The sequence below is a fragment of the Arachis ipaensis genome, chromosome B3 (assembly GCF_059453495.1).
Source record: "Arachis ipaensis isolate K30076 ecotype BB chromosome B3, ASM5945349v1, whole genome shotgun sequence".
Taxonomy (NCBI): domain Eukaryota; kingdom Viridiplantae; phylum Streptophyta; class Magnoliopsida; order Fabales; family Fabaceae; genus Arachis; species Arachis ipaensis.
In genome coordinates, this window is record NC_142438.1 from 24,085,168 (window position 1) to 24,099,900 (window position 14,733).

General features: G+C 36.9%; 1 protein-coding gene across 1 annotated transcript; it reads right to left on the bottom strand.

Moving 5' to 3' along the window:
- Positions 1–8,912: 8,912 nt before the first annotated feature.
- On the bottom strand, positions 8,913–14,482 carry LOC107629802 (acyl-coenzyme A oxidase 3, peroxisomal). The gene is made up of 13 exons (XM_016332695.3): positions 13,835–14,482; positions 12,836–12,953; positions 12,619–12,726; positions 12,319–12,491; positions 12,119–12,218; positions 11,586–11,660; positions 11,331–11,461; positions 10,684–10,819; positions 10,487–10,606; positions 9,891–10,037; positions 9,703–9,807; positions 9,528–9,629; positions 8,913–9,426 (listed from the first exon to the last, which is right to left on the bottom strand). The coding sequence occupies exons 1-13, from the start codon at positions 14,311–14,313 to the stop codon at positions 9,178–9,180; spliced, it is 2,043 nt and encodes a 680-aa protein (XP_016188181.1). The 5' UTR covers positions 14,314–14,482; the 3' UTR covers positions 8,913–9,177.
- Between the last annotated feature and the right edge of the window lie 251 nt (positions 14,483–14,733).

The window sequence follows — 14,733 nt, forward strand, 5'->3', positions numbered from 1 at the left end:
CGTTGTCAATGGCTACATCCTGCCCTCTCAGTAAAAATGGTCCAATGCGCTGTCACTGCATGGCTAATCATCTGTCGGTTCTCGATCATACTGGAATAGGATCCATTGATCCTTTTGCGTCTGTCACTACGCCCAGCACTCGCAAGTTTGAAGCTCGTCACAGCCATCCCTTCCCAGATCCTACTCGGAATACCACAGACAAGGTTTAGACTTTCCAGATCTCGGGAATGGCCATCCATGGGTTCTAACTTATACCACGAAGATTCTGATTAAGGAATCCAAGAGATACTCATTCAATCTAAGGTAGAACGGAAGTGGTTGTCAGGCACGTGTTCATAGGGAATGATGATGACTGTCACGATCATCACATTCATGTTGAAGTGTGAATGGATATCTTAGAAGCGGAATAAGTTGAATTGAATAGAAAAACAGTAGTACTTTGTATTAATTCATGAGGAACAGCAGAGCTCCACACCTTAATCTATGGTGTGTAGAAACTCTACCGTTGAAAATACATAAGTGATGAAGGTTCAGGCATGGCCGAATGGCCAGCCCCCAAACGTGATCAATATGATCCAAAGTAGAACTAAAAATCATAAGATGTCTAATACAATAGTAAAAAGTCCTATTTATACTAAACTAGCTACTAGGGTTTACAGAAGTAAGTAATTGATGCATAAATCCACTTCCGGTGCCCACTTGGTGTGTGCTTGGGCTGAGCTTGAAGTTTACACATGCAGAGGCTTATTTTGGAGTTGAACGCCAAGTTGTAACGTGTTTCTGGCGTTTAACTCCAGACTACAGCATAGAACTGGCATTCAACGCCCTTTTGCGTCATCTAAACTCGGCCAAAGTATGAATTATTATATATTGCTGGAAAGCCCTGGATGTCTACTTTCCAACGCAATTGGAAGTGTGCCATTTTGAGTTTTGTAGCTCCAGAGAATCCACTTTAAGTGCAGAGAGGTCAGAATCCAACAGCATCAGCAGTCCTTCTTCTACCTCTGAATCTGATTTTTGCTCAAGTCCCTCAATTTCAGCCAGAAAATACCTGAAATCACAAAAAAATACACAAACTCATAGTAAAGTCCAGAAATGTGAATTTAACATAAAAACTAATGAAAACATCCCTAAAAGTAACTAGATCCTACTAAAAATATACTAAAAATAATGCCAAAAAGCGTATAAATTATCCGTTCATCAGCGCCCAACATTCGCAAGTTTGAAGCTCGTCACAGTCATCCCTTCCCAGATCCTACTCGGAATACCACAGATAAGGTTTAGACTTTTCGGATCTCAAGAATGCTGCCAATGGTTCTAGCCTATACCACGAAGATACTAATCTCACGGACTCGGTCCGTGTATTAGATATCCAAGAATGTATACTCCAGCTTTCGTCCAATGACTACGTTGAACATCATGTAGACCGCTTTGTGGTTGTCAGGCACGCGATCTTGGCTAAGCGAGTAACAAAGATTGGGTGATTGTCACGGGTCACCACTTCATTCTAACTTAACTATATTAAGAACGAGAGTATATCTTGGAGAAGAAGTAGGCATGAATTGAATAGAAAAATAATAGTACTTACATTAATTCATCATGAAGAATAGTAGAGCTCCACACCTTAATCTATGGGGTGTAGAAACTCCACCATAGAAAATACATAAATGAAAAAGGTATAGGCATGGCCGTGAGGCCAGCCTCCAAACGTGTACAATAGCATAAGATGGTAAAAGTCTCTAGAATAAATCTCTAAAAGTAGTTTTTATACTAAACTAGTAACCTGGGTTTATAGAAAATGAGTAACTAAGTGCAAATAGTACAGAAATCCACTTCCGGGGCCCACTTGATGTGTGCTTTGGCTGAGCATTGAAGCTTTTTCGTGCTTAGGCTTTTCCTGGAGTTAAACGCCAGCTTTGGTGCCAGTTTGGGCGTTTAACTCCAATTCTGGTGCCAGTTTGGGCGTTTTACGCCAAGATATTTTTGGCTGAATTTGAACGCCAGTTTGGGCCATCAAATCTCGGGAAAAGTATGGACTATTATATATTGCTGGAAAGCCCAGAATGTCTACTTTCCAAAGCAATTGAGAGCTCACAAATTGGGCTTCTGTAGCTCCAGAAAATTCACTTCGAGTGCAGAGAGGTCAGAATCCAACAGCGTCTGCAGTCCTTTTTCAGCCTATAAATCAGATTTTTGCTCAAGTCTCTCAATTTCAGCCAGAAAATACCTGAAATCATAGAGAAACACACAAACTCGTATTAAAGTCCTGAAATGTGATTTTTGAATAAAATCTAATAAAAATATAATAAAAAGTAACTAAAACATACTAAAAACTATGTAAAAACAATGCCAAAAAGGGTATAAATTATCCGTTCATCATCTATTCACTCGCACAACCTGTGCCAGCGTCCCCAACAGACTGACCTCCCCAACGTGTGCGTGCGCACATGGGTGTGCGTACCCACAGGTTGTAATTTCTGATTGGTGTGTGTGCGCACAAGCTGTGCTAACGCTGCAAGCAGACTGCCTGCCTCTGCGTGTGCGTTCGCATAGGTCTGTGCGTGCGCACAAGTTGAAATTTTTGCAGAGATATGCGTCCGCACACGGCTGTGCGTGCACACATACCAGAAAACACAGAATTCTGTAACTCTACAGAATTTCAGATTTTCAACACCAACTTTGAATGATCATAACTTCCTCTACATAATTCCAAATTTCACAAACTTTATATCGATTAAAAGGATTTTCAAAGGTCTTTAATTCTAGATAAGTTTCATCGATTTTGAAAACCAAGGCAAAAGTTATGATCAAACAAAGTTCACCAAAAATCTAGTTTTACCAAAAGTTCCCAAATGACTAATTTTTTCAACTTTCATATCTCAAACCAACCAAAACAATACCAAACCATCCCAAACTCTAATTTTTATCAAATATCACCCTTTATGTCACATTACACTAAACTTACCACATTTTCCTTCACCTTTCCTCATCCACAACCTCAACATCAATATATCACATACATCAAACCTCATTAACAATTTCCAACTACATTACCAATTCATCAACATCAATATCATATATATCAACACAATTCACCTCTCAACTTCACAACTCATTCATCCTCATCATATCATTATCAATCATCATAATCAAACTCAACAACCATCAATTCATCATAAATCAAAGTACAACAACATTCAACACTCATCAACCACTTTTAATTCAAACATATCCTATGGGTCACTAGCCTAAGTGTCCATGAATATTATATACTACATAGAGGAAACCGAAACCATACCTTGGCCGATTCCCTGTATGCACTAAAACCTAAAATGAGCACAAGCAAGCTCTCAACTCCAAACCAAGCTTTCAATTCCACTTCAACAAGCACCAATATGTTCCAATAGCTCCCAAACTCACAATAATCGAGCTATATACATATAAATCACCACAAATTAACTTAGGGTTCCACATAAACATAATCTCACAAGGGTTTAATATCTCTTACCTTTTCCAATAGCTTTGAAAGCCAAAACCCAATGCTAAGCAAGGATTAGAGTGAACCTAAACATCCAAAATCACAAAAACTCACTTAACCCAAAAGCCCTAAATACCTGAAATTTTGAGGAAAAGAACTGAATAGATTTCGAGCTTTACTTACCAGTTTCTTATATGAGTCTTATAGAGCTCTTCACAAGGAACGCGTGGCCGCAAATGGTGCGGCGATCGGAGCTCCGTAGCTCAAGATATGAGCTTGAGAAGTTGGAAGTGAATAGTGATAATGGAGTTCTCTTCTTCTCTTCTCAGCTGGTTGTGGGTGTGTTTGAGTGTGTTATGGGTGTTTGGGTTCATTAAATGAAACTTATATATGTTGGGCTTGGACCCGGTCTAACCCCTTAACATTTTTAGTCCGTTGGGCCAAACCTTTAAAATCAACACCCGGTTTTTCATTTCTAATGCTTTTCTAAGGTTTTTTACTGTTTTCACTTTTTCTCCCGCAGTACTGAACAGACTTGAACCGGTTCAACCAGTTCAACTGCCGATTTGTGGTTTTTCACGATTTTTCACAAAAAAAACACATTTTCTGACTCGGAAGGACCTACTGAGTCCAAAAATCATATTTAAATCCCCAAATTCTCATCCTAACTTTTCAGAATTTAATTTGGACATTTAAATGATTTTATTCGTGAAAATCTGGTTCTTACACTTCTTGTGTTTCACCCTCAAACGCTCGCTTCTGCTCTCTCTTTCTCTCATTCTCTCTGAGTACGGAGTACATATTCTTTCTCTGCTAAGATTTTTCTACCGAATTTAAAAACTGAAATATACATTACTTCATTTCTAATAATATACTTTATAATAAGGCAAAACATTTTTTTACTCTTTTAAAATATAAAACTAACCTTTTGCTAATTAATGACAGGATATTTTAGACTATATAAGTTAGAAAAACTTTTAAATATATTGATACATTGCTATTTCAATAAATTTTAATCATTAATATCAATTATATATATTATATATATATTTTTTATAATTAAAATCAACCGTTAAAAATTATCATTCACCGGTATACTTAATTTTCTTATAAACTGTTAATTGTTACTTACCTTTCTGGAACGAGAGTGTACCACCATCACAGAACTGGCAGTGGAAAGTGAAAAGCTTTGATTCCTAAATGCCTTGCCAGTGACGGCATCGAATGAGTGAAATCATAGAAAGCAAGATCAGGTTTACTCTGGGAAAGATGAACTTCTATGTCGCCTTGGGAGTTGGGTTAAGTCCATTGCTGTCATGATGAGTGAGTGCAGAGGGTAAGGAACGTCTGAAGTGGTTTCTGCGTTCGGTGGAAGGCCTTCCACGTGGGGAATGGCGACGGCGACGGCAACGAATGTGATAAGATCTGGATGGAGATTGAAAGGAACTAACTTGGATTGTGCAGTTTTGAGCGCAAAGAACGTGATCCTGTGGCCTGTTTTGGCTAACTTGTTGCATAGGTGAAGAAATGCGGTTTGGTGACCAAGGGCTAGCCATGGATACATTGCTATTTTCAGTGAATGTGAGTCCATGGCATCACATAGGAGTTGCTGATTTGAGTGAGGTTTATTACTTTTATTGGAGCTTGTCGATGAGTTAGTTGAACTCTTGGACACCCAATAAGGCACAGAAAAGTTGAGGTGGCTTAGTTCAATAATGCGATGTAAATACTTTTCTGAGGATAATTAATTAGGCGCCTATTCAAATGAATAGAAGATGTTAAAAGTTCTTTTTAGAAAGATCCTTATATTAAAAGTTTATTTGTTTAGTGATATTTTAAAAAAAAAAATATTTCTATAACATTAAAATTAAGTTTACAATTTATTATCGTATGATGCGCAGACATTGACATTGACACGGGACACGATACGATACGAGACACGTCGACACGTAAATTTTAAAATCTTGCATGACACGGAGACACGTATATATATATAAAATATAAAGTATTTTTTAAATAAATTATAATGATATTTTGATATTTTATTGATATTAAAATAAAAATTAAAATTGTTAATTATTTTTAATGTCTTATTTTAATTATATCAAGTATTTAAAATATTTTTTATTTTAATAAATAATAATTTATACTATATCTAAATTTATTTTAAGAATATATGCTAAGAATAAGACTAGATACGCTAACACGTGATGGTATTTAGGTGTGTTCAGGTGTGTCCAGAAAAGAATTTTTTATTTTTTAGTAAGACACAGTTGGACACAGTAAACACACATGTCGGACGAATGTCTGTGAGTGTCGTGTCCAAAATATGTCCGACATACGGATCCGAGAAGTGTCCGTATTTCATAGTTATTATCTAATGATAAAAAAGAAATATCTTTAGGTGAAGTAGACCATTGTAAAATCTTCGTTATATTACGGGAAAAGTTTGGGAGGGTAGCACAAGTGTACCGTAAATGCAGTTAGAATCGCGACTCAAGTTGTAAAATGGCGCGTTTTTTGCGATTCTGCACCCGTGTCCGTTCCGGTTTGGATGTTCGCGTTGGAGGAGTTTCTCTCGCGCGTCCGAGAGAGAAGACTAATCCAGGAGGTTTGTTCCCTGACCTAGAAACGAAACCCGACGCACACACTAAAGGCCAATCGGCGTTGAAGAAAGATGAAAGGCAGTAGGCACCCTATTTTCGCGTCTCTGCTCTCTCCGTCAATCTCTCTGGTTCTCTACCTCTCAAATCCGACATTGGAGTCTGGGTGCAGGGTGCTGCTGCTGGTGGTGGTGGATAGTTGGTGGGCGACTCTCTCTCTCTCTCTCTCTCTCTCTCTCTCTCTCTCTCTCTCTCTCTCTCTCTCTCTCTCTCTCTCTCTCGATCCCTCCCCTCAACCCTCTCTTCTCTCGCCGTCGCCGGAGCAGCAGTGTAGGTAAGCCGTAAGTCTCCTCTATTCTCCCTCTACTGTCTGGTCTGTTGTGCTTGTGCTTTCATTTGCTTTGTCATCCTTGAATCTGCTTTGAGTTTGCTCTATTATTTTTTAATGAGTAAAACTCCTCTCCGATCATTTATGAAAAAGATCTGTCCCTCTCTAACCATTCAAAAATAATAACGCGGTACTTATCTATTCTCTCTGTGTGACCAAAAGGACCTTCTTGTCAGTTTTTAGATAAAAAGTAACCGGAAGAGTCTAATAACCAGACGACGTCAGAAAAGCCTTTTGGTCCCACGGAGAAAATGGATAAGGATCGTGTTATTATTTTCTAATGGTTAGAGGTGTCAGATCCTTTTCATAAATGGTTAAGGACCGGAAAGAAATTTTACTCTTTTTTTAATCTGCTTTGTTAAGTTTTGAATCTGCTCTGCTATAGCATATAACATACATATTAACATATGAGGCTTGCTACACATACAAGTCTTTTTGACTTACAAGTTTTACAAGTTGTTATACATTAGGGTCTTTTAATGCGTTATTCAGTTTCCAAAGCACTACACTCACCGTGGATTATCTTCCTCTTCCTCTTCCTCTTCCTCTTCCTCTTCCTCCATGTATTTCTTCCTTATTCTCTTTGCCTTTTCATTAATTGTTTTACTTGCGTTTATTACTGGTATTCTTGCTTCCTTTTTTTTTCGATTTTCATGGTTTCTGAAATCAAGCTTTGAAATCGTTTTGAAGATAATGGAACTTCAGAAATACACCCAAACGATTACAGAAATACACCCAAACGATTATAGAAATACACCCAAACGATATTTCATCGTTATTCTCTTTGCCTTTTCATTAGTTGTTTTACTTGCGTTTATTACTGGTATTCTTGCTTCTTTTTTTTTATTTTCATGGTTTCTGAAATCAAGCTTTGAAATCGTTTTGAAAATAATGGAACTTCAGAAATACACCCAAACGATTACAGAAATACACCCAAACGATTACAAAAATACACCCAAACGGTTACAGGAATTCACCCAAACGATATTTCTTTGTTATTCTCTTTGCCTTTTCATTAGTTGTTTTACTTGCGTTTATTACTGGTATTCTTGCTTCTTTTTTTTCGATTTTCATGGTTTCTAAAATCAAGTTTTGAAATCGTTTTGAAAATAATGGAACTTCAGAAATACACCCAAACGATTACAGAAATACACCCAAACGATTACAGAAATACACCCAAAGGACACCTTATGCATAATTCAGAATTCTTTCTCTTTCTCCTCCTCATCTTCTGCTACTTCTTCTTCTTCAAAAACGATTTCAGAGCTTGATATCAAAAAATAATGGAAATCAAGAATAACGAAAAAAGAAAACAAAGAGAAAAGCACGTAAATGAAGAAGGAGAAAGAGAAGGCAAAAAACGAAAGAAAAGAAGAAGAAGAAAAGGAGGAAGAGGAAGAAAAATGTGTAGCAAGAAGAAGAAGAAGACGGTGTAGTGAAATTGTGCAGTAACGGTTGAAGAAGGAAAAAGAGAAAGCAAGAAACGAAAGAAAAGAAGAAGAGGAAGAGGAAGAAGAACGTATAGTAACGTTTAAGCGCGTTAATATAATAACTTGTAAAGACTTGTATAAAAATCTTGTATAAAAAAATGCTTGTATGTGAAGAATTTCTCTAAGTATGTTCTGTTCTAAACTCCTGAATTCTTCAACTTTTGTTGTTGTCCATCCTATGGATCTGGAATCCAATCTCTTTCTAGGATATACTTTTTCAAATTTTAATTTGAGTGAGAAATGACATCAAGTTACAATTTTTAAGTATTGTTTATTTGTTTCCTTTCAGTTTCACGATTTTACTTTTCCATTATGATTTTATATTAGCCTTACAATTTCCAAGATAAAGATCACGAGTTCACTGCGTTAGATTTAACCTCACAAGACAACCAACCACAAGTGTTTGACAACACTACAAATATAACCTAGATATAAGTAGGCCTAATTCCTTTTTAGAACTTTCTTTTTTTAATAATTACAAATATTATATTTTTATCTAAACTAATTCAACACTCAAAGTAGTTAATTAAAAAGCAATTTTAGTTAGTTTAACTATTGCATGCCGACATCCACCACCCACAACCACCGTCACTAACTGCGGGCAACCACCGTCCACATCCAGTGCAGACAATTAATAATCATTGCCACACTAATTTTAAAAGAAATAAGTTGTGGAACCAAAAACTACGGAAAAAAAACCTAGGTCATTTTTAACCGGATCGGTGTAACGAATTTCAAAATCCGTCATTAGTTTGTACCGTGTGCAAGAAATGCAAAACCAAAAAATTATTGTCCCAAAAATTCTCTCTTTCTTTGTGGAAAGCAATCTAACAAAAACAATATATACAATAGAAAAAGGAAGGAATATTGCCATTTTTGTTTTAAAAATATCATTTTTTTTATAAATTCATGTATATATACAATATAAAAAAAATTCATTATGTAAAGGGGCATTGGAAAATATGGGAGTGAAATTATCATTTTTCTAAATATAACAGTGTTACTTTATTAATGGATCCCACTTGGGAACCATGTACAAATTATTTGGCAGCAATTCAAATATTGCAGGTCTTTTAGTAACAGTAAGTAAGAATATTACTCACATTTTCTTAGGAGACAAGAAAAGTTAATTTGATCATATCCAGTATCAAAGTGTGCAGTATAACTGTATAACTTACCCTTTTGCCACAAACCATATGAAGAAATTTGCATCCACAACTAGTGTTGAGCAGAGGACCATGCATTCGAACCAACCCAGTCGAACGCAATAGGACTCAAGAAGGCATCGGGAATACCGAAGGAACTGACCAAGGCGAATGCGTGCGGTCGAAGTTCAGTACACAGTTTCGGCACTTCTTTCCGCACTGCAGCAGCATTCTCAGTTGACAAGTATCCATAGCGAAGAAAAGCAGAATCTTCATCCACAGAAATCAAGGCATATAACGACCTCAACAGACCCAAGACATCCTACAGAAGAGGAAAATACAGAAGTTAAATGGATCCTTCAGTTCTCTTTCTCAGAAACCTAAAAGGAAAAAAAAAAATTGTCATGAGTAAAGAAGATTTACCTTCAATGAACCAGCCGGCACCTTTGACTCGACCTCGATGAAGGTTTTCAGTATTGCGCGTTCGGAGAAAGCTCTGCCTAAGTCCTCTGCGACTTGATAGCTCTAGTAGAACTTACAAACTGTAAGGAAGTGAATCAATGAAAGAATGATTAACAAGACATGGTAGAGAACTCACTAGATTAAAGGCAGACTCTTTGCTTTCCCCCTGAGTTTGATATTGTGAAACCTCCGCAGCAAAGCGTCTCAATAGATCTCGCTCTCTTAGGTGGAAGAGATCAAGCTGTATAATTTAAAAAGGTAAGAGACAAAGAGAAGCTTATGCTGGTTCATCTAAATTATCGACAGTTTCAGTCGAATAATTACCTGAAATTCACTGCTCATGAGAATAGAACTCGTTAACTGAGACGGGAGGACAGGTGCAGGGTTGTTCATGTGTTCTAACCCCAAACCTCTAAATGGCTTCTTCTTAGTCTGACACACAATGAATTCTCCAAGGAGCGCCTTGCTAATCTGACATCAAATATTAGAAGTGTGTAAATTTGGACACTGAATCATTTCATGTATTTCAAATCTCTAATAAAATAACGCATGTAAAATTTACTGGGTGACAAACCACACCTACTGATACCTTTTCACCAGAACATGAGTAAATAGACAAAAAAAATGGCGTTATCAATTTCTAAGAACTTGATATAAAAGACTCAAATACTAGATTCAGAAACTAATGACAAGTTCACATTAAGTAGAAAGTACGTTTTTTCTCTCTTGAAGGTGGCCTTTATTTTTCAGTGTTGGACCTTACAGAAGTACACATTGTTCCTATATTTTTACCCAAGCTGTTAAGAAAATCAAATTAAATGTTATATTATATTGTGAGGTTTAATTATCTCATTGCGATCAACTCTGTTTTAGGTGAACGTCGTGCTTACTTATATATTTAGCATAAAAATTCATCCTACCTGCTGCATCAGAACATTATTGTCCCCTTCAAATGTTGAATGCACATCAAATTCGCCCTTGAACGGACCGATACGATTTTCACTTTTAACGCCCTGTCCTCCACAGGCTTCACGACATTCCTATTTTACACAACAAAAAACCTTAGGCAGGTCTGTAGCATAAATCCAACAAACAAGTTATAATAGCAGTACTAAACCTGAAGTGTGCGCATATTATTCCACGTAAAAGTAGCCTTATAAGCACTTGAAACAATATGGATTGCTTTGTTTGACTCGGGTGTTCTATTCACATACATCATTTTGAGCTCAATTGCAGCAAAACTCATTGCATATCTGCAGAAAAGGGTAATGAAATGAACATAAAAACTTAAACACGTAAATTAAGGTCCATTACATTTCTTCCAACAGTCAAACTATAGTAGTGACAACTCAGGTGTTTATATATTCAGGTCCTTTTTTCCCCTGAAAAAAAACCTTCTTTCATATAATTATTTTGATATTCCCAAGACTTGAATCCAATACCATTTGTTGACAGAACAAAGTACTTACCATTTTGACTAACCCCGCGTTAATGCCTTAAATCCATTATTCCTTTTAAATCAAATGTTTTCTTCCAGAATATATATGGCCAAATATCAGTAGAATGTATATTGAAAATATCAAAATATAACTATGTAAGTCACGGCCTTGACAAAAAAATGCACCAGACGGCATTGGCCGAAGTTATGTGGGATAAATGCCCATGGCCAAAGCACAATACCTAAATTCCATGTTCCTAGAAAGCTTGAATCATTTTGTGGTCAGAGCAAGTAGATACCGAAATGCCCATAAGTAGAAGACTTACATCTTTGCAAGTAAGGGTAGTAGACGCCGCTGATGACTTGGGTAATCAAGCAACAGAATTTCAGGTCCGTTTGGTGTCATAGAAAAGGCTCGTCTTGTCAATGCATATCTTATAGCAATGGATAAGCCAATCTATCAATAGTTGATAAATGGAAAGATATGTGACATACATTAGTTATAAATCTGTTAAATGCAGAGCAAAAAAAAAAGGGAGAAAAATGTGATCATTCCACAAAATAATGATGAAAATCAATACCTTGGAGATGTAAACAGCACTAGAGGCAATAGTTACACGACCAGAGGTCAAAGGGGCTAAAAATGCTGCAAATCTCTGGAGCAGTAATGACATAACAAAACTCATGAGGAATTTTTTTCAATTGTGAATAAAAGAAAAGCATACAACTCGGACAAAGTGTGTTGTGTCAGGCTTGTGACAGCTCATATAAACCTTTGTTGCATCCCAATGCATAGCTACGACGCAAAGACATCTTTGAATCTATGTAAGATTGTGTTAGGCCTACGACACCTGACATAAAACTTTGTCGCATCCTAATGCATGGCTACAACGCAATGACGTCTTTGCATCCATGTAGGATTGTGTTAGGCTTGCGACAGCCAATGTAAAACTCTGTTGCATCCTAATGGACATGACGCAATGATGTCTTTGATCCATGTAGCGACCCACCAATGGAAAAAGGCTTTTTAAAGGAGAATAAAGACAAGCATAGACAGAATGAAGAGAACCTTATAAAGCATAAACATAATTAAGAGAGATGATGTAACTATCACCTGATCTACATTTTTTATGGTACTCAAATATTCACCTCTTGGTGAAACATCAGCCACGGAATTCAGCAAATTCTCTCTTGGTATTCTTACATTGTCAAACCTGAAGTCGCATGTCTAAAACTATTTAGTGTACTCACTAAATAAAAAAATAAATAATTTTAATTTCCAGGTTGAAAACAGTTTGAAAATGTGTACATTACCAGATACGGCCATTATCAACTCCATTTAAACCAATTTTGTGACCACACTCAGCTATGCGGACGTTTGGGCATACATTTCCACTTGAATCCCTAATTGGGCAAATAAATGCATGCACGCCTTGATTGCCTCCATTTATGTAGAGCTGTGAAAAGACTATAGTGTGTGTTGCATGCTGCATATAAAAGTGAAACTATGTTAAATTTATGCATACAAAATTGAAACAAAAGAAAGACAAAAGCAGCAAATTAAACTCACAATGACCTAAAAAAAAGGACCATTTGAGTGTCATGAGTCCTTACATTTGCTGCACCACCAATCCAGTACTTCTGCGCCGATTCACATGGAGTATTGATGACAAATTCTCCAGTTCTCGAATCATAAGTAGTTACTGTTTCGACTCCCCGTACCTGTGTAAATTAGTTTGGAAAGAATTAATAGAAGTGATAAAGGCAAAGCAGAATAGAATGAATGAATGTGGGCTTTCAACCCAAAACTTATTGAGAAACCTTCACATACATTACTTCCATGTCCCAACTCAGTCATAGCGAAACAACCCTTCAGCTCATAGTTTTCAGTAGCTCTCAACCACTTGTCATGATGCCGCTTTGTTCCAAGAAATTTTACAGCCCCACCCCTGAAACCAAACACTCATAAGAGGAACAAGCAAAATTGTTTATAAATGATGTGGTATTTTTGGAGTACAAGTATTCTAGGTGGAGTGATGAGCAACAAATCCATTCTTATGTTTTGTTTTTGCTTCTTTTTTTTTTTTTTCATAACATCCTTGCCAAAAGATAAACAAAAAATAAAACAAGGCTCTGATTTAGTAATGCTGGAAGACCATCAAATGCTCTTTTGGTTGAATACAATGTTCTACGAGAAAGAGATTAACAGGTAAATCTGTTTGAAGAGGTGATTACATCCTTTTTGTGAGAAAAAAATGAAAATTACTTGATTGATTATTTAACCTCTCAGTGAGTTCAAAGTGATTGACTTTGTGACCTAAAAATAAAAAAGTCTGCTATGTTTCTATCCCTCTCCAAAATGAAAAACCAAAGGTTCCTATCCACCCTACTTCGTCAATTCGTCAGCTCCCCTGCTTACATCCAAGGACAACAAGCAAACAACAATGTAGAAGGAGAAAATAAATTTTGAATATGTTCACAACACATTAAACACACACACACACATTCACAAAAAGAAATGACTGCTAGTTAAGTTTATGCTTAAGCCATGAAATTGGAGAAACAATAACTTAGTCTAATACCAACACAAATGAAGGCAATTTGATTTAAAATTCATCACAATTATTTAAAATTTAATCTAAATTACAATATCAAATCAAACTAATCATTTACGGATAATTTGTCTAAAAAACTCATCTCAAACTTAAGCGGTTGGACAGAGGCACAATATCGAATTACAGAACTTAAGTTATAGAAGCATACCATGTCATGAATTTAATGGTTAACATATCTAACAGAATTTTCATTCCGAAGAAGATTATATACATACCACAAGAAGATATGGACACCGATCTTGACGGCGAGGGAGTGATCGTACATGGAGACGACCTCATGAAGGGCCAGCTTCCTGAGCTCTTCTTGAGGGCCATCGCCGGTGAGCCAACCTCTAAAGACGCCGCGATCGAGAAGGTAACCGATCCGGCGCATGGTCTCCTCGCGCTGCTGCTCCATGGAGTGGTTATAGTCGACGGAGACGAAGACGCGGCCGCCGCGCTCTTGGCGATTGAAGAGAGGGCTCTGAACGATGAGGCCGAAGAGCCAGTCACGGTCGTCGAGGTTGTGGCCGTCGAGGAGAGCGCGCATCCGGGAAGTGTCGAAGGAGACCGGGTTGGAGGAGGAGAGCTCTGGTGGAGAGTAACTGAGGCAGTTGGAGGTCGAGAGGAGGGCGGTCGTTGTGAGAGGGTGCGGGAGGAGGTGCTTCGAGAGGACTTCCGTGCGGCGGGAAGCGCGGCGGTTGTCGTTGTCCATGGCGGGGAGTAGTAGGAGGAATGGAGGATGATGTCGAAATTTTGTTTGGGAAAAAATGAGAATGACAGTTGGGACTTGGGAGCACGTGGACTTTATATCAAGTCATGATTGGATAAGAAAATAATGGAACATGGTCCATCAATCTGATTTTGTTCATAGTTATGGATTTGTGCATTGTTAGCATAATATTAATGGCATTAATTATGCTTTCTTTACTGTTACGAATTTGTGGATTATTATTATATTTTTATTACCACGCCAAAATTTATTTATTTTTATTTAGTAGAATATATTTTAGAATAAAAATTTACATACAGTTAATTATTAGTTAAAAATTATTATATAATAATTTAATTAAACATATTAAATTATTTAATAATAATATTAATAATTTTATATGAAAACATCTACATACCTGTA

What these genes read in the sequence shown, in the direction of transcription:
- LOC107629802 (XM_016332695.3), bottom strand. Translation starts at nt 14,313, where the DNA reads ATGGACAACGACAACCGCCGCGCTTCCCGCCGCACGGAAGTCCTCTCG. An exon ending in GGATTGGTGGTGCAGCAAAT is followed by an intron (nt 12,492 to 12,618) that starts GTAAGGACTCAT and finishes TTTTATATGCAG; the next exon opens with CATGCAACACACACTATAGT. An exon ending in CTACCCTTACTTGCAAAGAT is followed by an intron (nt 10,820 to 11,330) that starts GTAAGTCTTCTA and finishes CCTTTTCTGCAG; the next exon opens with ATATGCAATGAGTTTTGCTG.